The sequence below is a fragment of the Amblyomma mixtum genome, chromosome 1, assembly GCF_055824585.1.
Source record: "Amblyomma mixtum isolate Tamu chromosome 1, ASM5582458v1, whole genome shotgun sequence".
NCBI classification, from domain to species: Eukaryota; Metazoa; Arthropoda; class Arachnida; order Ixodida; family Ixodidae; genus Amblyomma; species Amblyomma mixtum.
Window position 1 is genome coordinate 153,686,992 of NC_143012.1, and position 23,422 is coordinate 153,710,413.

Below are 23,422 nucleotides of genomic sequence, written 5' to 3' on the forward strand. Positions count from 1 at the left end.
GTGGCAACAGCCGCCAAGCGTGCAGTTACCTGCCCTGCGCTTTTCTCAGCCGTTCTGGCGAACCTAAACCACTGCGGCATGCACGGAAAGAGCAGCGGGAGCGAGCCTGTGTTGTTTACACATGGACCGGCAGTGGGTGCGGTGCATGGTGCGGTGGGCGCATATTGTGCGCTTCTGCGCAGTGTTATGCGCACACTGGGCCTCCCAGCTATCTTGGGGCTTTGCTAGAGTTTAATCTGCAGTGTACCTGCCGCGGCAGACGTCAGAATGACAGCCGAGACGCCACGGGTTCGCTTCGAGTTTTGCCACAGTTTCGCGTCCGCACGTACTACACGTTGGACACGTTGCCGATGAGATTGTATTATCGATAACAAAATAACGTCACCTCCTATAGTTGCCTGAGACACTGCGCAACTATGACAGAAAAAAAAAAACGTGAAGGGCGAATAAAAATGCAAAAGAAATGCCATCAGCACTCGGTGTTCCCAGGTGGTCTCCCTCCCAAGTACTGACCGAGCCCAATGCTGCTTAGCTTCGGTGATCGGACGAGAACCGGCGTATTCAACATGGTATGGCCGATGGCGAGAGACAGTGCTTTCCGAGTCTTTATGTACTGTGTTTGGCCCTCGAGGATGCAAAACTGCGCATGGATACTTCCCTCGCTCGTGGCAACAGCCGCCAAGCGTGCAGTTACCTGCCCTGCGCTTTTCTCAGCCGTTCTGGCGAACCTAAACCACTGCGGCATGCACGGAAAGAGCAGCGGGAGCGAGCCTGTGTTGTTTACACATGGACCGGCAGTGGGTGCGGTGCATGGTGCGGTGGGCGCATATTGTGCGCTTCTGCGCAGTGTTATGCGCACACTGGGCCTCCCAGCTATCTTGGGGCTTTGCTAGAGTTTAATCTGCAGTGTACCCGCCGCGGCAGACGTCAGAATGACAGCCGAGACGCCACGGGTTCGCTTCGAGTTTTGCCACAGTTTCGCGTCCGCACGTACTACACGTTGGACACGTTGCCGATGAGATTGTATTATCGATAACAAAATAACGTCACCTCCTATAGTTGCCTGAGACACTGCGCAACTATGACAGAAAAAAAAAACGTGAAGGGCGAATAAAAATGCAAAAGAAATGCCATCAGCACTCGGTGTTCCCAGGTGGTCTCCCTCCCAAGTACTGACCGAGCCCAATGCTGCTTAGCTTCGGTGATCGGACGAGAACCGGCGTATTCAACATGGTATGGCCGATGGCGAGAGACAGTGCTTTCCGAGTCTTTATGTACTGTGTTTGGCCCTCGAGGATGCAAAACTGCGCATGGATACTTCCCTCGCTCGTGGCAACAGCCGCCAAGCGTGCAGTTACCTGCCCTGCGCTTTTCTCAGCCGTTCTGGCGAACCTAAACCACTGCGGCATGCACGGAAAGAGCAGCGGGAGCGAGCCTGTGTTGTTTACACATGGACCGGCAGTGGGTGCGGTGCATGGTGCGGTGGGCGCATATTGTGCGCTTCTGCGCAGTGTTATGCGCACACTGGGCCTCCCAGCTATCTTGGGGCTTTGCTAGAGTTTAATCTGCAGTGTACCCGCCGCGGCAGACGTCAGAATGACAGCCGAGACGCCACGGGTTCGCTTCGAGTTTTGCCACAGTTTCGCGTCCGCACGTACTACACGTTGGACACGTTGCCGATGAGATTGTATTATCGATAACAAAATAACGTCACCTCCTATAGTTGCCTGAGACACTGCGCAACTATGACAGAAAAAAAAAAAAACGTGAAGGGCGAATAAAAATGCAAAAGAAATGCCATCAGCACTCGGTGTTCCCAGGTGGTCTCCCTCCCAAGTACTGACCGAGCCCAATGCTGCTTAGCTTCGGTGATCGGACGAGAACCGGCGTATTCAACATGGTATGGCCGATTTTTTTTTTTTTTTTTTTTTCTTTATTGCCTGGCTTTGACATACAAACTGGACAACACTAACAATCAACAAAAGACAATAACTATGTACACACTACTTGTGGTCAGCCAGCATAAATCTGGCTTCGTCCAATTAAAATTCACGCAACGTACAGAGCGGCTCTACTCTTGAGAGCCACTCCGGAGGCTCCGCAGCGGCTTTCTGAATGGCGAGAAACATGTCCATGCTTTCGCGGAAATAAATTCTAGCAGGTCTTGCGTCTCTGTCACAATGGTAGCCTGCCATTCTGGAGCGCCATATACAGTGGAGGCCTGTCAGCATTATTAAATCGAAAGGCACCCCATCCTCATTTTCAACACATAAGAACCGGATGCCATACGGGTCTAGTGGAAATTCTTTCTTTAATGTTCGCTGCAATACATCCCAAAAATAAACCCCTTCCCAACAGTGTAAAAATACATGGTCTATTGTTTCCGGCTTTCTGCAAATTAAACAGTTAGATCCCCAAGGTAAAAATAATTCCTTTCCTTCTAAAAATTTTTTAACCGGTAAGGTTCCGGTGTGCAGCTTAAAAAAGAAGGTTTTCGTTCCTGATGGCACCTGCATATTTTTAACTCTCTTTAAAACATCTTTGCCTTGGCCTCCACTGTACAAGGCCCTGTACAAGGGCACCGGGAAAACTACATCGCACAAAGCACGGTAGAGTTTCTTTCTTTTCACAGTCGACAGAAAGTCATTTGAAAACCGCGCGGAAAGAAACCTTACACTGGCAACGATTTCCCGGTAAAAACCGGTGACCCTACTGTAAACCTCAGCAGTTCCGACTATGTACTCTGGAAGGAGATGCCGCAGCCTAACTTGGCATACGGTACGCAAAAACGGGTCTCTTGTGTCCCGAAGAAACAAAAAACGATTGACCAGCTGTCTCAAAAACAAATGGCCCAGTCCCAGCCCGCCTTCTTGAACCCGTCGGAACAGGTTGGTCCGGCTGCAGCGCTCCCATTCAGACGACCAGACAAAGACGGCGAAAATTCGGTGCAGCTTTTGAATGCTTAGCCGTGAACAGTGCAACACCTGCATTACGTACCAGAGCCTGCTGATAAAGAACAAGTTGCAAACAGTGGCTCTGGCGAAAATGGACAAGGTCGTTCCTTTCCACTTATCCGCTCTCTCCCGTATCTCTTTAATCTGTCCTGTCCAATACTGTTCACTGTCACGGTAAGCAGCAAGTGGAACGCCCAAGTATTTATCTGGCGTTGTCGTCCAAGGCACGCTGGCAAACCGCTCAGGCGTAGATGCCCACCCGCCATGCCACAGCCCGAGGCACTTCGACCAGTTAACCCCGCTTCCTGTAGCTTGGCTGAAATCTCGTACACACTGAACAGCCTCGCTTATGCTTCCCTCGTCAACGGAAAACACAGCAATGTCATCTGCATACGCCAAGAGCTTTACTTCGGCTGCTTGTAAAGTGAATCCGTTAATACTATTGTTTTTCAGAATCTTTAAACAAAGGGTCTCCACATAAATACAAAATAAAAGGGGGCTGAGGGGACAGCCCTGGCGCACCGAACGCTGCACGCTAATGGGGGCCCCCAGACTCTTGTTAACTATCAATCTCGTCGTGCAGTTCCGGTATGCCAGGGCCACACCCTCGCGGATAACAGAACCAACATTAACATGGCCTAATACTGAAAACAAAAGTTCATGGGCAACGCAGTCAAAAGCCTTTTCCAAATCGATCTGAAGAATAGCCACCTGACCATCAGTGTCATCACAGGTTTCTAAGACACTGCGCGCAACGTGTATATTTGTAAAAATAGACCGCCCTTTAATCCCGCAGGTCTGATGCGGACCAACTAATAAATGAATCACGGTCTGCAACCTTCGTGCCAAAATCTTCATGTAAATTTTGTACTCGACGTTAGTGAGTGCTATGGGTCGGTATGCTGTTACCAATCGTAATCTGTCTATGTCGTCCGTCTTGGGAATAAGCACAGTATGGGACGACCCATAGGACGGAGGCAGTGCTTTTACTTTATAGGCTTCATTAAAGATTACCTGCAAGACCGGGGAAATTACATTTTTAAATTCTTTGTAGAATGCCGCGCTGAACCCGTCCGGTCCAGGCGACTTACCAGGGTTTAAACTATCTATTGCCTGCTCAACTTCCAATTGAGTTATCGCCTGCTCTAATCTGTCTTTAGTTTCGTCGTCCAGGCGCGGCATCTCGGCCAGAAACGCCTCCTTAAATGTGACAACATCTACCGGATGCAATGCGAAGAGCGCCTGATAATGCTCGAAAAAAGCTGCTTTGATATGATCGATGTCCGTTTTTGAAACACCTCTCCATTCTATTTCGTTTATGTGGTTTCTTTCGGCACGGGCTTTTTCTAAACCAAGCGCTCGTTTCGTTGGCGCTTCCCCTGCAGCCATGTCTTCTGCCCTTGCCCTCACCAGCGCTCCCCGATAACGTTCTTCTTCGATAAGCTGTAACTTTTGTTTGGTTTTTCTTATGTCTTCTATCCATGTACCAGGCGCTCGGCATTCCTGTTTTATCATCTTCTGAAGCAGTGCCTTTAGCTCCATTTCCTCTTTTTTTGCTTCATGACGTATACAGGTGGCTCTTTCTATTGCTTTTAATTTTAAAGTTTCTTTAGTGAGCTCCCACTGCTGCCAAATCCTCATGTTGCTACTTGGTTCTATTTTTGCTATTTCTTCCCTTACAGCTTGGTTATAAAATTCGTCCTGAAGTAGTTTGTCGTTTAACTTCCACATTTCCCACGAAAAAACATTCCCCTTCTTAACAATTCCTATGCAACATTGAACTAAACAGTGGTCAGAAAATGAAACCGGCACTACTCCATAACTATTGCATTTAGGTACAGTATCCGCGGATGCATAAATGCGGTCTAGCCGTGCGTGACTTGAGCCCTCGAATCGTGTGTACTTTACAGCACGCGCTCCTTCAAGACACTCAGCGACATCCTCGAGGTTGCAGTTCACAATCACTCGCAACAACACTTGAGTGCTCTTATCTCGGAAATTTCGGACACTTGTCTTGTCGCGCGCGCTAAGAACACAGTTATAATCGCCCATAACAATCAGCTGTCTGTCCGTGCGAAGCCGTTCTTGGACACTTTCAAAAAACGTGGCTCGGCCATCAACCGAATTAGGAGCGTACAGGCAAACAATGCGCCAGTCAGTGTTGCACAGTGAAAAATCTATGGACACGTATCGACCCGACAAACACGAATAATGACCGTGTACCTCTAGCCCCGGCAACTTCTTGACAAACAGAATACAACCTGCCGATGTGCCCACCGCATGGCTGACAACGGCAAAATATCTAGACGTGAAACGCCGCACCATGCTCCCGGTCTCTTCCTCACCATCGACTTTAGTTTCCTGCACTGCTAATATATCAATGTCTTGCTCCGTTATAAGTCGGTACAGCTGGCTTTGTTTTCTTTTGCCTGCCAGGCCTCTGACATTTAAGGTAGCGACTTTGAACGGAGTTGCGGAAGCCATTTCAACTTAAGAAGAAGGGACCGAAAGCATGGTGCTTACCTCCCGCGCCTAGCATGTCGCTAGACGATGCCGTCGCCGCCGGTGTCATCCGGCGCGAGCACATGGACCTGGTCAGGCGGCGCCTTGCCGCCGCCACGCCTGTCATCCGGAACCTTCGGGCGCGGTCGCAGACTGGGTCGTCGTGCTTGGGGCGTCTTTGTCGGCGGTTCCTCCACGCTGGAATCCGCTGCCTTCTCCCCGTCGGCCTTGGTCTCGGTGTGCGGACGCTTCGCAGGGGTGGTCACGCCGGTGTTCACGCGGGCGTCGGCCTTCTCGTCGCGGTTCTCGCTGGCCGCCTTTGTTTCCACGTCCACGTGCTCTGGCGGGCTCGGGTTTTCTTTGGGCGTCTCCACAGGCGTCGAAGAGAGGTCAGTAGTTAGCGACGCGCTCTCCTGTGCGCCAGCCCCGTCGGCGTTGCTGCTCGAGACAGCTGGTTCAACCCCCGCCGTTTTGCCCGTGTCGTCGATGCCGCTGGCTGCTTCCTCCGCCTCGACGACATCCATGAGCTCTGCGGAGTCGCTCGCCGCTACACGCCCTGTAGCCGACGCGTAGGTGCGCACGCAGTCAGCCTCGGAGTGTCCATAGCGACGGCACTTCGAGCACCTGGGCACCTTACAATCACGGCGCACGTGCCCCGTGCCGCTGCAGCGCAGGCACTGCATCGGCCGCCCTGGCACCACCACGAGAGCCAACTCGCCAGCGACTCGTACCTGGTGGGGCAGGTCATCCACCTTCACGCCTGGCTTCAGTTTGAGGAGCACGGTCCTCGTGGTGGACCCCTTCTCCTTCATGCCGGCGACGCGCCAACGCTCCCGGGTGACTTCGGTCACGTTGCCGAACGCCGCGAATGCCGTACGGATGTCCTCGTCGGCGACGCCGTGAAGCATCCAGTGCAGTCGCAGCTTGACCTGGTGGTCCTCTGGGTCAAAAACGATGCAGCGGCGTCCCTTGACTTCCAGCTCCTTCATGGCGGCCAGTTTCTTTGCGGCGTCAGCGCTGCTGAAGGTCACCGCCCACACGTGGTTTATCTGGTACGCCCCCAACGCCACGACGTCGGGGAGCGCACCAACGTTGGCGAGGGCGTCCCTGAAGTCTTCGACCCTGTAGGGTCGCACACGCACGTCGCCGTGCAGAAAAACCGTGTTTAAAACAACACGTCCGGTGGGCAGGGTAGGCAGAACGATCTCGTATTCCTTATCAGCTTCGCTGGAAAACCTGTTTCCGCGGCCGGCAACGGCCGCTATCGCCGCTCCGTGGGAGCCCATGATTCTGCGTCCGTCACTCACGGTGGCTGGAAGTAGAATGACACATGGTATGGCCGATGGCGAGAGACAGTGCTTTCCGAGTCTTTATGTACTGTGTTTGGCCCTCGAGGATGCAAAACTGCGCATGGATACTTCCCTCGCTCGTGGCAACAGCCGCCAAGCGTGCAGTTACCTGCCCTGCGCTTTTCTCAGCCGTTCTGGCGAACCTAAACCACTGCGGCATGCACGGAAAGAGCAGCGGGAGCGAGCCTGTGTTGTTTACACATGGACCGGCAGTGGGTGCGGTGCATGGTGCGGTGGGCGCATATTGTGCGCTTCTGCGCAGTGTTATGCGCACACTGGGCCTCCCAGCTATCTTGGGGCTTTGCTAGAGTTTAATCTGCAGTGTACCCGCCGCGGCAGACGTCAGAATGACAGCCGAGACGCCACGGGTTCGCTTCGAGTTTTGCCACAGTTTCGCGTCCGCACGTACTACACGTTGGACACGTTGCCGATGAGATTGTATTATCGATAACAAAATAACGTCACCTCCTATAGTTGCCTGAGACACTGCGCAACTATGACAGAAAAAAAAAAAACGTGAAGGGCGAATAAAAATGCAAAAGAAATGCCATCAGCACTCGGTGTTCCCAGGTGGTCTCCCTCCCAAGTACTGACCGAGCCCAATGCTGCTTAGCTTCGGTGATCGGACGAGAACCGGCGTATTCAACATGGTATGGCCGATGGCGAGAGACAGTGCTTTCCGAGTCTTTATGTACTGTGTTTGGCCCTCGAGGATGCAAAACTGCGCATGGATACTTCCCTCGCTCGTGGCAACAGCCGCCAAGCGTGCAGTTACCTGCCCTGCGCTTTTCTCAGCCGTTCTGGCGAACCTAAACCACTGCGGCATGCACGGAAAGAGCAGCGGGAGCGAGCCTGTGTTGTTTACACATGGACCGGCAGTGGGTGCGGTGCATGGTGCGGTGGGCGCATATTGTGCGCTTCTGCGCAGTGTTATGCGCACACTGGGCCTCCCAGCTATCTTGGGGCTTTGCTAGAGTTTAATCTGCAGTGTACCCGCCGCGGCAGACGTCAGAATGACAGCCGAGACGCCACGGGTTCGCTTCGAGTTTTGCCACAGTTTCGCGTCCGCACGTACTACACGTTGGACACGTTGCCGATGAGATTGTATTATCGATAACAAAATAACGTCACCTCCTATAGTTGCCTGAGACACTGCGCAACTATGACAGAAAAAAAAAAAACGTGAAGGGCGAATAAAAATGCAAAAGAAATGCCATCAGCACTCGGTGTTCCCAGGTGGTCTCCCTCCCAAGTACTGACCGAGCCCAATGCTGCTTAGCTTCGGTGATCGGACGAGAACCGGCGTATTCAACATGGTATGGCCGATTTTTTTTTTTTTTTTCTTTATTGCCTGGCTTTGACACAAAAAAACTGGACGACGCAAACAATCAACAAAAGACAATAACTATGTACACACGACTTGTGGTCAGCCAGCATAAATCTGGCTTCGTCCAATTAAAATTCACGCAACGTACAGAGCGGCTCTAGTCTTGAGAGCCACTCCGGAGGCTCCGCAGCGGCTTTCTGAATGGCCAGAAACATCTCCATACTTTCGCGAAAGTAAATTCTGGCAGGTCTTGCGTCACTGTCACAATGCCAGCCCGCCATTCTGGAGCGCCATATACAGTGGAGGCCTGTCAGCATTATTAAATCGAAAGGCACCCCATCCTCATTTTCAACACATAAGAACCGGATGCCATACGGGTCTAGTGGAAATTCTTTCTTTAATGTTCGCTGCAATACATCCCAAAAATAAACCCCTTCCCAACAGTGTAAAAATACATGGTCTATTGTTTCCGGCTTTCTGCAAATTAAACAGTGAGATCCCCAGGGTAAAAACAATTCCTTTCCCTCTAAAAATTTTTTAACCGGTAAGGTCCCGGTGTGCAACTTAAAAAAGAAGGTTTTTGTTCCAGGCGGCACCTGCATTTTTTTTACTCTCTTTAAAACATCTTTGCCTGGGCCTCCACTGTACACGGCCCTGTACAAGGGCTCGGGGAAAACTACATCGCACAAGGCACGGTACAGTTTCTTTCGTTTCACACTGGCCAGAAAGTCATTTGAAAACCGCGCGGAAAGAAACCTTACACTGGCTACGACTTCCCGGTAAAAACCGGTGACCCTACTATACACCTCAGCAGTTCCGACTATGTACTCTGGAAGTAGATGCCGCAGCCTAACTTGGCATACGGTACGCAAAAAAGGGTCTCTTGTGTCCCTAAAAAACAAAAAACGATTGACCAGCTGTCGCAAAAACAAATGGCCCAATCCCAACCCGCCGTCTTGTACTCGTCGGAACAGGTTGGTCCGGCTGCAGCGCTCCCATTCAGACGACCAGATAAAGACGGCGAAAATTCGGTGAAGCTTTTGAATACTTAACCGTGAACAGTGCAACACCTGCATTACATACCAGAGCCTGCTGATAAAGAACAGGTTGCAAACAGTGGCTCTGGCGAAAACTGACAAGGTCGTTCCTTTCCACTTATCAGCTCTCTCCCGTGTCTCTTTGACCTGTCCTGTCCAATAATGTTCACTGTCACGGTAAGCATCGAGCGGAACGCCCAAGTACTTATCTGGCGTTGTCGTCCAAGGCACGCTGGCAAACCGCTCAGGCGTAGATGCCCACCCGCCATGCCACAACCCAAGGCACTTCGACCAGTTAACCCCGCTGCCTGTAGCTTGGCTGAAATCGCGTACACATTGAACAGCCTCGCTTATGCCTCTCTTGTCAACGGCAAACACAGCAATATCATCAGCGTACGCCAAGAGCTTTACTTCGGCTGCTTGTAAAGTAAATCCGTTAATACTCCTGTTTTTCAGAATCTTTAAACAAAGGGTCTCCACATAAATACAAAATAAAAGAGGGCTGAGGGGACAGCCCTGGCGCACCGAACGCTGCACGCTAATGGGGGCCCCCAGACTCTTGTTAACGATCAATCTCGTCGTGCAGTTCCGGTATGCCAGGGCCACACCCTCGCGGATAACAGAACCAACATTAACATGGTCTAATACTGAAAACAAAAGTTCATGGGCAACACAGTCAAAAGCCTTTTCCAAATCGATCTGTAGAATAGCCACCTGACCATTAGTGTCATCACATGTTTCTAAGACACTGCGCGCAACGTGAATATTTGTGAAAATAGACCGCCCTTTAATGCCGCAGGTTTGATGCGGACCAACTAATAAATGAATCACGGTCTGCAGCCTTCGTGCCAAAACCTTCATGTAAATTTTGTACTCGACGTTAGTGAGTGCTATGGGTCGGTATGCTGTTACCAATCGTAATCTGTCTATGTCGTCCGTCTTGGGAATAAGCACAGTATGGGACGACCCATAGGACGGAGGCAGTGCTTTTACTTTATAGGCTTCATTAAAGATTACCTGCAAGACCGGGGAAATTACATTTTTAAATTCTTTGTAGAATGCCGCGCTGAACCCGTCCGGTCCAGGCGACTTACCTGGGTTTAAACTGTCTATTGCTTGCTCAACTTCCCCTTGACTTATCTTCTGCTCTAATCTGTCTTTAGTTTCGTCGTCCAGACGCGGCATCTCGGCTAGAAACGAATCCTTAAATGCGATAACATCTACCGGATGCAATGCGAAGAGCGCCTGGTAATGCTCGAAAAAAGCTGCTTTGATATGATCGATGTCTGTTTTTGAAACACCTCCCCATTCTATTTCATGAATGTGATTTCTTTCCGCACGGGCTTTTTCCAAACCAAGCGCTCGTTTCGTTGGCGCTTCCCCTGCAGCCATGTCTTCTGCCCTTGCCCTCACCAGCGCTCCCCGATAACGGTCTTCCTCGATTAGCTCTAGCTTTTGTTTGGTTTTTCTTATGTCGTCCATCCATTTACCAGGCGCTAAGCATTCCTGTTTTAGCATCTTCTGAAGCAGTGCCTTTAGCTCCATTTCCTGTTGTTTTGCTTCATGACGTATACAGGTGGCTCTTTCTATGGCTTTTAATTTTAAACTTTCTTTAGTGAGCTCCCACTGCTGCCAAGTCCTCATATTGCTACTTGGTTCTATTTTTGCTATTTCTTCCCTTACAGCCCGGTTATAGAATTCGTCTTGAAGTAGCTTGTCATTTAACTTCCACATTTCCCACGTAAAACCATTCCCCTTCTTAATGATTCCTATACAGCATTGAACCAAACAGTGGTCAGAAAAAGAAACCGGCATTACTTCATAACTATTGCATTTGGGTATAGTATCCGCAGATGCATAAATGCGGTCTAGCCGTGCGTGACTTGTGCCCTCGAATCGTGTGTATCTTACAGCACGCGCACCTTCAAGACACTCTGCCACATCCTCGAGGTTGCAGTTCACAATCATTCGTAACAACACTTCAGTGCTTTTGTCTCGGAAACCTCGGACGCTTGTCTTGTCGCGCGCACTAAGGACACAGTTGTAATCGCCCATGACAATCAGCTGTCTGTCTGTGCAGAGCCGTTCTCCGATACTTTCAAAAAACGATGCTCGGCCATCAACCGCATTCGGGGCGTACAGGCAAACAATGCGCCAGTCAGTGTTACAGAGCGAGAAATCAATGGACACGTATCTGCCCGTCATGCACGAATGGTGACCGTGCACCTCTAGCCCAGGTAACTTCCTAACGAAAAGAACACAACCCGCCGATGTGCCCACAGCGTGGCTAACGACGGCAAAATATCTAGACGTGAAACGTCGCACCATGCTCCCGGTCTCTTCCTCACCGTCGACTTTCGTCTCCTGCACTGCCAGTATATCGATATCTTGCTCCGTTATGAGTCGGTACAGCTGGCTTTGTTTTCTTTTACCTGCCAGGCCTCTGACGTTTAGGGTGGCGACTTTAAACGGAGTTGCAGAAGCCATTTTAACTTAGGAAGAAGAGACCGAAAGCACGGTGCTTACCTCCCGCGCCTAGCATGTCGCTAGACGATGCCGTCGCCGCCGGTGTCATCCGGCGAGAGCACGTGCTCCTGGTCAGGAGGCGCCTTGTCGCCGCCACGCTTCTCAACCAGGACCTTTGGGCGCGGCCGCAGACTGGGCCGTCGTGCTTGCGGCGTCTTTGTCGGTGGTTCCTCGACGCTGGGCTCTGTTGCCTTGTCCCCGTCGGGCTTCGTCTCGGCGTGCGGACGCTTCGCAGGGGTAGTGATACCAGTAGCCATGCGCGCGTCGGCCTTCTCGTCGTGGTCTCCGCTCACCGCCTTCGATACCACATCCACTGGCACTGGCGGGTTCGCTCTGTCCTTGGCTGTCTCCAGAGGCGTTAATGACGGGTCACTAACTGGCGGCCCGCTCTCCTGTGAGACCACGGTGTCGGTGCCGCTACTCGCAACAGCTGGCTGAACCGCCGCCCCCTCCGTTTTGCCCGTGTCGTCGGCACCGCTCGCTGCTTCCTCTGCTTCGACGACGTCCATCAGTTCTGCGGAGTCGCTCGCTGCTACATGCCCGGTAGCTGACGCGTAGGTACGAACGCAGTCAGCCTCCGAGTGTCCATAGCGTCGGCATTTCGAACACCTGGGCACCTTGCAATCGCGGCGAACGTGCCCCGTGCCGCCGCAACGAAGGCACTGCATCGGCCGCCCCGGAACTACCACGAGAGCCAACTCGCCAGCGACTCGTACCTGGTGAGGCAGGTCGTCCACCTTCACGCCTGGCTTCAGTTTCAGGAGCACGGTCCTCGTGGTGGAGCCCTTCTCCTTCATGCCCGCGACGCGCCAACGCTCCCGGGTTACCTCGGTCACATTGCCGAACGCCGCGAATGCAGTCCGGATGTCCTCGTCGGCGACGCCGTGTAGCATCCAGTGGAGGCGCAGCTTGACCTGGTGGTCTTCTGGGTCAAAAACGATGCAGCGGCGTCCCTTCACTTCCAGCTCCTTCATGGCGGCCAGTTTCTTTGCGGCGTCAGCACTGCTGAAGGTCACCGCCCACACATGGTTTATCTGGTACGCCCCCAACGCCACGACGTCGGGAAGCGCACCAACGTTATCGAGGGCGTCTCTGAAGTCTTCGACCCTGTAGGGCCTCACACGCACGTCCCCGTGCAAAAAAACCGTGTTTAAAACAACACGTCCGGTGGGCAGGGTAGGCAGAACGATCTCGTAATCCTTATCTGCGTTGCTGGTAAACCTGTTTCCGCGGCCGGCACCGGCCGCTATCGCCGCTCCGTGGGAGCCCATGATTCTGCGTCCGTCACGCTCGGTGGCTGGAAGTAGAATGACATGGTATGGCCGATGGCGAGAGACAGTGCTTTCCGAGTCTTTATGTACTGTGTTTGGCCCTCGAGGATGCAAAACTGCGCATGGATACTTCCCTCGCTCGTGGCAACAGCCGCCAAGCGTGCAGTTACCTGCCCTGCGCTTTTCTCAGCCGTTCTGGCGAACCTAAACCACTGCGGCATGCACGGAAAGAGCAGCGGGAGCGAGCCTGTGTTGTTTACACATGGACCGGCAGTGGGTGCGGTGCATGGTGCGGTGGGCGCATATTGTGCGCTTCTGCGCAGTGTTATGCGCACACTGGGCCTCCCAGCTATCTTGGGGCTTTGCTAGAGTTTAATCTGCAGTGTACCCGCCGCGGCAGACGTCAGAATGACAGCCGAGACGCCACGGGTTCGCTTCGAGTTTTGCCACAGTTTCGCGTCCGCACGTACTACACGTTGGACACGTTGCCGATGAGATTGTATTATCGATAACAAAATAACGTCACCTCCTATAGTTGCCTGAGACACTGCGCAACTATGACAGAAAAAAAAAAAAACGTGAAGGGCGAATAAAAATGCAAAAGAAATGCCATCAGCACTCGGTGTTCCCAGGTGGTCTCCCTCCCAAGTACTGACCGAGCCCAATGCTGCTTAGCTTCGGTGATCGGACGAGAACCGGCGTATTCAACATGGTATGGCCGATGGCGAGAGACAGTGCTTTCCGAGTCTTTATGTACTGTGTTTGGCCCTCGAGGATGCAAAACTGCGCATGGATACTTCCCTCGCTCGTGGCAACAGCCGCCAAGCGTGCAGTTACCTGCCCTGCGCTTTTCTCAGCCGTTCTGGCGAACCTAAACCACTGCGGCATGCACGGAAAGAGCAGCGGGAGCGAGCCTGTGTTGTTTACACATGGACCGGCAGTGGGTGCGGTGCATGGTGCGGTGGGCGCATATTGTGCGCTTCTGCGCAGTGTTATGCGCACACTGGGCCTCCCAGCTATCTTGGGGCTTTGCTAGAGTTTAATCTGCAGTGTACCCGCCGCGGCAGACGTCAGAATGACAGCCGAGACGCCACGGGTTCGCTTCGAGTTTTGCCACAGTTTCGCGTCCGCACGTACTACACGTTGGACACGTTGCCGATGAGATTGTATTATCGATAACAAAATAACGTCACCTCCTATAGTTGCCTGAGACACTGCGCAACTATGACAGAAAAAAAAAAAACGTGAAGGGCGAATAAAAATGCAAAAGAAATGCCATCAGCACTCGGTGTTCCCAGGTGGTCTCCCTCCCAAGTACTGACCGAGCCCAATGCTGCTTAGCTTCGGTGATCGGACGAGAACCGGCGTATTCAACATGGTATGGCCGATGGCGAGAGACAGTGCTTTCCGAGTCTTTATGTACTGTGTTTGGCCCTCGAGGATGCAAAACTGCGCATGGATACTTCCCTCGCTCGTGGCAACAGCCGCCAAGCGTGCAGTTACCTGCCCTGCGCTTTTCTCAGCCGTTCTGGCGAACCTAAACCACTGCGGCATGCACGGAAAGAGCAGCGGGAGCGAGCCTGTGTTGTTTACACATGGACCGGCAGTGGGTGCGGTGCATGGTGCGGTGGGCGCATATTGTGCGCTTCTGCGCAGTGTTATGCGCACACTGGGCCTCCCAGCTATCTTGGGGCTTTGCTAGAGTTTAATCTGCAGTGTACCCGCCGCGGCAGACGTCAGAATGACAGCCGAGACGCCACGGGTTCGCTTCGAGTTTTGCCACAGTTTCGCGTCCGCACGTTCTACACGTTGGACACGTTGCCGATGAGATTGTATTATCGATAACAAAATAACGTCACCTCCTATAGTTGCCTGAGACACTGCGCAACTATGACAGAAAAAAAAAAAAAACGTGAAGGGCGAATAAAAATGCAAAAGAAATGCCATCAGCACTCGGTGTTCCCAGGTGGTCTCCCTCCCAAGTACTGACCGAGCCCAATGCTGCTTAGCTTCGGTGATCGGACGAGAACCGGCGTATTCAACATGGTATGGCCGATGGCGAGAGACAGTGCTTTCCGAGTCTTTATGTACTGTGTTTGGCCCTCGAGGATGCAAAACTGCGCATGGATACTTCCCTCGCTCGTGGCAACAGCCGCCAAGCGTGCAGTTACCTGCCCTGCGCTTTTCTCAGCCGTTCTGGCGAACCTAAACCACTGCGGCATGCACGGAAAGAGCAGCGGGAGCGAGCCTGTGTTGTTTACACATGGACCGGCAGTGGGTGCGGTGCATGGTGCGGTGGGCGCATATTGTGCGCTTCTGCGCAGTGTTATGCGCACACTGGGCCTCCCAGCTATCTTGGGGCTTTGCTAGAGTTTAATCTGCAGTGTACCCGCCGCGGCAGACGTCAGAATGACAGCCGAGACGCCACGGGTTCGCTTCGAGTTTTGCCACAGTTTCGCGTCCGCACGTACTACACGTTGGACACGTTGCCGATGAGATTGTATTGTCGATAACAAAATAACGTCACCTCCTATAGTTGCCTGAGACACTGCGCAACTATGACAGAAAAAAAAAACGTGAAGGGCGAATAAAAATGCAAAAGAAATGCCATCAGCACTCGGTGTTCCCAGGTGGTCTCCCTCCCAAGTACTGACCGAGCCCAATGCTGCTTAGCTTCGGTGATCGGACGAGAACCGGCGTATTCAACATGGTATGGCCCATGGCGAGAGACAGTGCTTTCCGAGTCTTTATGTACTGTGTTTGGCCCTCGAGGATGCAAAACTGCGCATGGATACTTCCCTCGCTCGTGGCAACAGCCGCCAAGCGTGCAGTTACCTGCCCTGCGCTTTTCTCAGCCGTTCTGGCGAACCTAAACCACTGCGGCATGCACGGAAAGAGCAGCGGGAGCGAGCCTGTGTTGTTTACACATGGACCGGCAGTGGGTGCGGTGCATGGTGCGGTGGGCGCATATTGTGCGCTTCTGCGCAGTGTTATGCGCACACTGGGCCTCCCAGCTATCTTGGGGCTTTGCTAGAGTTTAATCTGCAGTGTACCCGCCGCGGCAGACGTCAGAATGACAGCCGAGACGCCACGGGTTCGCTTCGAGTTTTGCCACAGTTTCGCGTCCGCACGTACTACACGTTGGACACGTTGCCGATGAGATTGTATTATCGATAACAAAATAACGTCACCTCCTATAGTTGCCTGAGACACTGCGCAACTATGACAGAAAAAAAAAAACGTGAAGGGCGAATAAAAATGCAAAAGAAATGCCATCAGCACTCGGTGTTCCCAGGTGGTCTCCCTCCCAAGTACTGACCGAGCCCAATGCTGCTTAGCTTCGGTGATCGGACGAGAACCGGCGTATTCAACATGGTATGGCCGATGGCGAGAGACAGTGCTTTCCGAGTCTTTATGTACTGTGTTTGGCCCTCGAGGATGCAAAACTGCGCATGGATACTTCCCTCGCTCGTGGCAACAGCCGCCAAGCGTGCAGTTACCTGCCCTGCGCTTTTCTCAGCCGTTCTGGCGAACCTAAACCACTGCGGCATGCACGGAAAGAGCAGCGGGAGCGAGCCTGTGTTGTTTACACATGGACCGGCAGTGGGTGCGGTGCATGGTGCGGTGGGCGCATATTGTGCGCTTCTGCGCAGTGTTATGCGCACACTGGGCCTCCCAGCTATCTTGGGGCTTTGCTAGAGTTTAATCTGCAGTGTACCCGCCGCGGCAGACGTCAGAATGACAGCCGAGACGCCACGGGTTCGCTTCGAGTTTTGCCACAGTTTCGCGTCCGCACGTACTACACGTTGGACACGTTGCCGATGAGATTGTATTATCGATAACAAAATAACGTCACCTCCTATAGTTGCCTGAGACACTGCGCAACTATGACAGAAAAAAAAAAACGTGAAGGGCGAATAAAAATGCAAAAGAAATGCCATCAGCACTCGGTGTTCCCAGGTGGTCTCCCTCCCAAGTACTGACCGAGCCCAATGCTGCTTAGCTTCGGTGATCGGACGAGAACCGGCGTATTCAACATGGTATGGCCCATGGCGAGAGACAGTGCTTTCCGAGTCTTTATGTACTGTGTTTGGCCCTCGAGGATGCAAAACTGCGCATGGATACTTCCCTCGCTCGTGGCAACAGCCGCCAAGCGTGCAGTTACCTGCCCTGCGCTTTTCTCAGCCGTTCTGGCGAACCTAAACCACTGCGGCATGCACGGAAAGAGCAGCGGGAGCGAGCCTGTGTTGTTTACACATGGACCGGCAGTGGGTGCGGTGCATGGTGCGGTGGGCGCATATTGTGCGCTTCTGCGCAGTGTTATGCGCACACTGGGCCTCCCAGCTATCTTGGGGCTTTGCTAGAGTTTAATCTGCAGTGTACCCGCCGCGGCAGACGTCAGAATGACAGCCGAGACGCCACGGGTTCGCTTCGAGTTTTGCCACAGTTTCGCGTCCGCACGTACTACACGTTGGACACGTTGCCGATGAGATTGTATTATCGATAACAAAATAACGTCACCTCCTATAGTTGCCTGAGACACTGCGCAACTATGACAGAAAAAAAAAAAAACGTGAAGGGCGAATAAAAATGCAAAAGAAATGCCATCAGCACTCGGTGTTCCCAGGTGGTCTCCCTCCCAAGTACTGACCGAGCCCAATGCTGCTTAGCTTCGGTGATCGGACGAGAACCGGCGTATTCAACATGGTATGGCCGATGGCGAGAGACAGTGCTTTCCGAGTCTTTATGTACTGTGTTTGGCCCTCGAGGATGCAAAACTGCGCATGGATACTTCCCTCGCTCGTGGCAACAGCCGCCAAGCGTGCAGTTACCTGCCCTGCGCTTTTCTCAGCCGTTCTGGCGAACCTAAACCACTGCGGCATGCACGGAAAGAGCAGCGGGAGCGAGCCTGTGTTGTTTACACATGGACCGGCAGTGGGTGCGGTGCATGGTGCGGTGGGCGCATATTGTGCGCTTCTGCGCAGTGTTATGCGCACACTGGGCCTCCCAGCTATCTTGGGGCTTTGCTAGAGTTTAATCTGCAGTGTACCCGCCGCGGCAGACGTCAGAATGACAGCCGAGACGCCACGGGTTCGCTTCGAGTTTTGCCACAGTTTCGCGTCCGCACGTACTACACGTTGGACACGTTGCCGATGAGATTGTATTATCGATAACAAAATAACGTCACCTCCTATAGTTGCCTGAGACACTGCGCAACTATGACAGAAAAAAAAAAACGTGAAGGGCGAATAAAAATGCAAAAGAAATGCCATCAGCACTCGGTGTTCCCAGGTGGTCTCCCTCCCAAGTACTGACCGAGCCCAATGCTGCTTAGCTTCGGTGATCGGACGAGAACCGGCGTATTCAACATGGTATGGCCGATGGCGAGAGACAGTGCTTTCCGAGTCTTTATGTACTGTGTTTGGCCCTCGAGGATGCAAAACTGCGCATGGATACTTCCCTCGCTCGTGGCAACAGCCGCCAAGCGTGCAGTTACCTGCCCTGCGCTTTTCTCAGCCGTTCTGGCGAACCTAAACCACTGCGGCATGCACGGAAAGAGCAGCGGGAGCGAGCCTGTGTTGTTTACACATGGACCGGCAGTGGGTGCGGTGCATGGTGCGGTGGGCGCATATTGTGCGCTTCTGCGCAGTGTTATGCGCACACTGGGCCTCCCAGCTATCTTGGGGCTTTGCTAGAGTTTAATCTGCAGTGTACCCGCCGCGGCAGACGTCAGAATGACAGCCGAGACGCCACGGGTTCGCTTCGAGTTTTGCCACAGTTTCGCGTCCGCACGTACTACACGTTGGACACGTTGCCGATGAGATTGTATTATCGATAACAAAATAACGTCACCTCCTATAGTTGCCTGAGACACTGCGCAACTATGACAGAAAAAAAAAAAACGTGAAGGGCGAATAAAAATGCAAAAGAAATGCCATCAGCACTCGGTGTTCCCAGGTGGTCTCCCTCCCAAGTACTGACCGAGCCCAATGCTGCTTAGCTTCGGTGATCGGACGAGAACCGGCGTATTCAACATGGTATGGCCGATGGCGAGAGACAGTGCTTTCCGAGTCTTTATGTACTGTGTTTGGCCCTCGAGGATGCAAAACTGCGCATGGATACTTCCCTCGCTCGTGGCAACAGCCGCCAAGCGTGCAGTTACCTGCCCTGCGCTTTTCTCAGCCGTTCTGGCGAACCTAAACCACTGCGGCATGCACGGAAAGAGCAGCGGGAGCGAGCCTGTGTTGTTTACACATGGACCGTAAGTGGGTGCGGTGCATGGTGCGGTGGGCGCATATTGTGCGCTTCTGCGCAGTGTTATGCGCACACTGGGCCTCCCAGCTATCTTGGGGCTTTGCTAGAGTTTAATCTGCAGTGTACCCGCCGCGGCAGACGTCAGAATGACAGCCGAGACGCCACGGGTTCGCTTCGAGTTTTGCCACAGTTTCGCGTCCGCACGTACTACACGTTGGACACGTTGCCGATGAGATTGTATTATCGATAACAAAATAACGTCACCTCCTATAGTTGCCTGAGACACTGCGCAACTATGACAGAAAAAAAAAAACGTGAAGGGCGAATAAAAATGCAAAAGAAATGCCATCAGCACTCGGTGTTCCCAGGTGGTCTCCCTCCCAAGTACTGACCGAGCCCAATGCTGCTTAGCTTCGGTGATCGGACGAGAACCGGCGTATTCAACATGGTATGGCCCATGGCGAGAGACAGTGCTTTCCGAGTCTTTATGTACTGTGTTTGGCCCTCGAGGATGCAAAACTGCGCATGGATACTTCCCTCGCTCGTGGCAACAGCCGCCAAGCGTGCAGTTACCTGCCCTGCGCTTTTCTCAGCCGTTCTGGCGAACCTAAACCACTGCGGCATGCACGGAAAGAGCAGCGGGAGCGAGCCTGTGTTGTTTACACATGGACCGGCAGTGGGTGCGGTGCATGGTGCGGTGGGCGCATATTGTGCGCTTCTGCGCAGTGTTATGCGCACACTGGGCCTCCCAGCTATCTTGGGGCTTTGCTAGAGTTTAATCTGCAGTGTACCCGCCGCGTCAGACGTCAGAATGACAGCCGAGACGCCACGGGTTCGCTTCGAGTTTTGCCACAGTTTCGCGTCCGCACGTACTACACGTTGGACACGTTGCCGATGAGATTGTATTATCGATAACAAAATAACGTCACCTCCTATAGTTGCCTGAGACACTGCGCAACTATGACAGAAAAAAAAAAAACGTGAAGGGCGAATAAAAATGCAAAAGAAATGCCATCAGCACTCGGTGTTCCCAGGTGGTCTCCCTCCCAAGTACTGACCGAGCCCAATGCTGCTTAGCTTCGGTGATCGGACGAGAACCGGCGTATTCAACATGGTATGGCCGATGGCGAGAGACAGTGCTTTCCGAGTCTTTATGTACTGTGTTTGGCCCTCGAGGATGCAAAACTGCGCATGGATACTTCCCTCGCTCGTGGCAACAGCCGCCAAGCGTGCAGTTACCTGCCCTGCGCTTTTCTCAGCCGTTCTGGCGAACCTAAACCACTGCGGCATGCACGGAAAGAGCAGCGGGAGCGAGCCTGTGTTGTTTACACATGGACCGGCAGTGGGTGCGGTGCATGGTGCGGTGGGCGCATATTGTGCGCTTCTGCGCAGTGTTATGCGCACACTGGGCCTCCCAGCTATCTTGGGGCTCTGCTAGAGTTTAATCTGCAGTGTACCCGCCGCGGCAGACGTCAGAATGACAGCCGAGACGCCACGGGTTCGCTTCGAGTTTAGCCACAGTTTCGCGTCCGCACGTACTACACGTTGGACACGTTGCCGATGAGATTGTATTATCGATAACAAAATAACGTCACCTCCTATAGTTGCCTGAGACACTGCGCAACTATGACAGAAAAAAAAAAACGTGAAGGGCGAATAAAAATGCAAAAGAAATGCCATCAGCACTCGGTGTTCCCAGGTGGTCTCCCTCCCAAGTACTGACCGAGCCCAATGCTGCTTAGCTTCGGTGATCGGACGAGAACCGGCGTATTCAACATGGTATGGCTTTTTTTTTTTTTTTTTTTCTTTATTGCATGAATGAATACATCAATAAAATATCGTAGTTGTCGTGCCCCTTGGCAGACAACCGTGTCTAATGGACTTTCATTAACACAAGTTGGTCCATCAGACTCAATACATCATCCGCGCAATCTTGTTGCTTCAAGACTTCTCTTAACTTATACACATGTTCCACAAAATAACCACATACCGATCGTGCATCCAAGTCACAATGTCTTACAGCCATTCTACTCCTCCAAATGCTGTGAAGGCCCAATAACATAATCTGGTCATACTGTGCAACATCACTTTCAGTGGTCAAGTACCGAATTCCGCGCGGTGTCAATGGCAAGTCCTTTTTTAGGGTTCTTTGCAAAACATCCCAGTAGAACACCGCATCCCAACAATCGAGGAACACGTGTTCTACCGTCTCCGGTTTTCTACACAGGAGACAGTTCGAGCCCCAAGGAACAAAAAGGCCCTTTTCCTCTAGCCATGTTTTTACTGGTAGCGTTCCTGTGTGTAATTTAAAAAAGAATGTTTTGACGCCAGGTGCAACAGTCATCTTTTTAACTCGCCTGAGAACGTCTTTCCCAGGGCCTTCACAGTATAAGGTTCTGTACAGTGGCGCTGGAAACAACTGTTCAATAAGATCCTTGTATAAGCGCTTCGGCGTTACATTCGCTAAATACTCTAGCGAGAACCGCACTTGCAAAAACCTGAATGACCAGACAACCTCTCGCAGGAAGCGAGACACTGTGTACCGCCGAGCATTGCACGAAGAGACAATGAATTCTGGAAGTGCACTGGATAACATGGTTTGTATGAATGTTCGCAGGAAGGGGTCATTTTGGTCACGCAGGAAACAAAATCTTAAAACAACCTGCCGTACATAGAGATGCATTAGAGACAGTCCCCCGACCTTTACTCTCCGGAAGAGATTATCTCTGCGAATTCGTTCCCAATTGGACGCCCAAATGAAGACCGCAAAAACCCGATGAAACCTTTGGATATTGGTTCGTGCACAATATAATACTTGAAGTAAATACATGATCCTTGCCACAAGAAAGGTGTTGCATACAGTAGCGCGCGCGAAAATAGAAAGATTACGGCCCATCCATCCCTTGGTCCGGTCCCGCATTTCTTCCGCTTTTTCATTCCAGTAATTGGTATTTTCCCCATATCTGTCCAGCGGGACTCCCAAATAAACTCCGGGAGTTGTAGCCCATCGGACCCCGCAGAACACTTCTGGTTCCAAGTCCCATTGCCCATGCCAGACTCCGAGACATTTATCGAGATTAACAGCGCTACCAGTTTGCCTGCAAAACCTTTCGGTTACTTGTAACGCTTCTACAATACTTTTGCGATCTTCACAAAAGAGGGCAACATCATCTGCATATGCCAGTATTCGCACCTCACACGCTCCCAACCTAAAACCTCGGATGTGCTCGCTCGCAGTTATCATCCTACAAAAAGGCTCCAAATAAATTGCAAAAAGTAGAGGGGACAGTGGACATCCTTGTCGAACAGAAGCCCTCACATCAATTCTTTCAGATAATATTTTGTTTACCATAAGTCGTGTCGAGCAACATGCATAAGCCATTTTTACCCCATTGAGAACAACCGAACCAATACCAATATGTTCCAACAAACAATAGAGTATTTCATGAGACACCCGATCAAATGCTTTTTCAAAGTCAATTTGAACCATAGCCACTTTCTTATTTAAAGCATCGCAGCACTCGAGCACGCTGCGTGCTACATGAATATTTTTAAATATGCTTCTTGTTTTTATGCCACACGTTTGGTGGGGCCCTACAATATCCTTTATGACGTATTGCAATCGCTTAGCTAACACTTTCAACATGGTATGGCCGATGGCGAGAGACAGTGCTTTCCGAGTCTTTATGTACTGTGTTTGGCCCTCGAGGATGCAAAACTGCGCATGGATACTTCCCTCGCTCGTGGCAACAGCCGCCAAGCGTGCAGTTACCTGCCCTGCGCTTTTCTCAGCCGTTCTGGCGAACTTAAACCACTGCGGCATGCACGGAAAGAGCAGCGGGAGCGAGCCTGTGTTGTTTACACATGGACCGGCAGTGGGTGCGGTGCATGGTGCGGTGGGCGCATATTGTGCGCTTCTGCGCAGTGTTATGCGCACACTGGGCCTCCCAGCTATCTTGGGGCTCTGCTAGAGTTTAATCTGCAGTGTACCCGCCGCGGCAGACGTCAGAATGACAGCCGAGACGCCACGGGTTCGCTTCGAGTTTTGCCACAGTTTCGCGTCCGCACGTACTACACGTTGGACACGTTGCCGATGAGATTGTATTATCGATAACAAAATAACGTCACCTCCTATAGTTGCCTGAGACACTGCGCAACTATGACAGAAAAAAAAAACGTGAAGGGCGAATAAAAATGCAAA

General features: G+C 52.1%; 1 protein-coding gene, 11 non-coding genes and 6 pseudogenes across 12 annotated transcripts; all 18 read right to left on the reverse strand.

Annotated features, from left to right (window-relative positions):
• Nucleotides 1-464: 464 nt before the first annotated feature.
• LOC149368436 (5S ribosomal RNA) lies at nucleotides 465-583 on the reverse strand. Its single transcript, XR_016287981.1, has one exon. It is a non-coding gene; the product is annotated as a 5S ribosomal RNA (ribosomal RNA).
• Nucleotides 584-1,128: 545 nt separating this feature from the next.
• On the reverse strand, nucleotides 1,129-1,247 carry LOC149368437 (5S ribosomal RNA). Its single transcript, XR_016287982.1, has one exon. It is a non-coding gene; the product is annotated as a 5S ribosomal RNA (ribosomal RNA).
• A 548-nt stretch (nucleotides 1,248-1,795) lies between these two features.
• LOC149368438 (5S ribosomal RNA) lies at nucleotides 1,796-1,914 on the reverse strand (annotated as a pseudogene).
• Nucleotides 1,915-7,350: 5,436 nt separating this feature from the next.
• On the reverse strand, nucleotides 7,351-7,469 carry LOC149368439 (5S ribosomal RNA). Its single transcript, XR_016287983.1, has one exon. It is a non-coding gene; the product is annotated as a 5S ribosomal RNA (ribosomal RNA).
• A 547-nt stretch (nucleotides 7,470-8,016) lies between these two features.
• LOC149368440 (5S ribosomal RNA) lies at nucleotides 8,017-8,135 on the reverse strand (annotated as a pseudogene).
• Nucleotides 8,136-10,878: 2,743 nt separating this feature from the next.
• On the reverse strand, nucleotides 10,879-22,141 carry LOC149368441 (uncharacterized). The gene is made up of 2 exons (XM_089575550.1): nucleotides 22,111-22,141; nucleotides 10,879-13,055 (listed from the first exon to the last, which is right to left on the reverse strand). Exons 1-2 carry the CDS (start codon nucleotides 22,139-22,141, stop codon nucleotides 11,716-11,718), a joined length of 1,371 nt encoding a protein of 456 aa, XP_089431676.1. The 3' UTR covers nucleotides 10,879-11,715.
• LOC149368442 (5S ribosomal RNA) lies at nucleotides 13,574-13,692 on the reverse strand. Its single transcript, XR_016287984.1, has one exon. It is a non-coding gene; the product is annotated as a 5S ribosomal RNA (ribosomal RNA).
• On the reverse strand, nucleotides 14,240-14,358 carry LOC149368443 (5S ribosomal RNA). Its single transcript, XR_016287985.1, has one exon. It is a non-coding gene; the product is annotated as a 5S ribosomal RNA (ribosomal RNA).
• Nucleotides 14,908-15,026, reverse strand: LOC149368444 (5S ribosomal RNA). Its single transcript, XR_016287987.1, has one exon. It is a non-coding gene; the product is annotated as a 5S ribosomal RNA (ribosomal RNA).
• On the reverse strand, nucleotides 15,572-15,690 carry LOC149368445 (5S ribosomal RNA; annotated as a pseudogene).
• LOC149368446 (5S ribosomal RNA) lies at nucleotides 16,237-16,355 on the reverse strand. Its single transcript, XR_016287988.1, has one exon. It is a non-coding gene; the product is annotated as a 5S ribosomal RNA (ribosomal RNA).
• On the reverse strand, nucleotides 16,902-17,020 carry LOC149368447 (5S ribosomal RNA; annotated as a pseudogene).
• Nucleotides 17,569-17,687, reverse strand: LOC149368448 (5S ribosomal RNA). The gene has a single exon (XR_016287989.1). It is a non-coding gene; the product is annotated as a 5S ribosomal RNA (ribosomal RNA).
• On the reverse strand, nucleotides 18,234-18,352 carry LOC149368449 (5S ribosomal RNA). Its single transcript, XR_016287990.1, has one exon. It is a non-coding gene; the product is annotated as a 5S ribosomal RNA (ribosomal RNA).
• LOC149368450 (5S ribosomal RNA) lies at nucleotides 18,900-19,018 on the reverse strand. Its single transcript, XR_016287991.1, has one exon. It is a non-coding gene; the product is annotated as a 5S ribosomal RNA (ribosomal RNA).
• On the reverse strand, nucleotides 19,565-19,683 carry LOC149368451 (5S ribosomal RNA; annotated as a pseudogene).
• LOC149368452 (5S ribosomal RNA) lies at nucleotides 20,231-20,349 on the reverse strand. Its single transcript, XR_016287992.1, has one exon. It is a non-coding gene; the product is annotated as a 5S ribosomal RNA (ribosomal RNA).
• LOC149368453 (5S ribosomal RNA) lies at nucleotides 20,903-21,008 on the reverse strand (annotated as a pseudogene).
• Nucleotides 22,142-23,422: the final 1,281 nt, after the last annotated feature.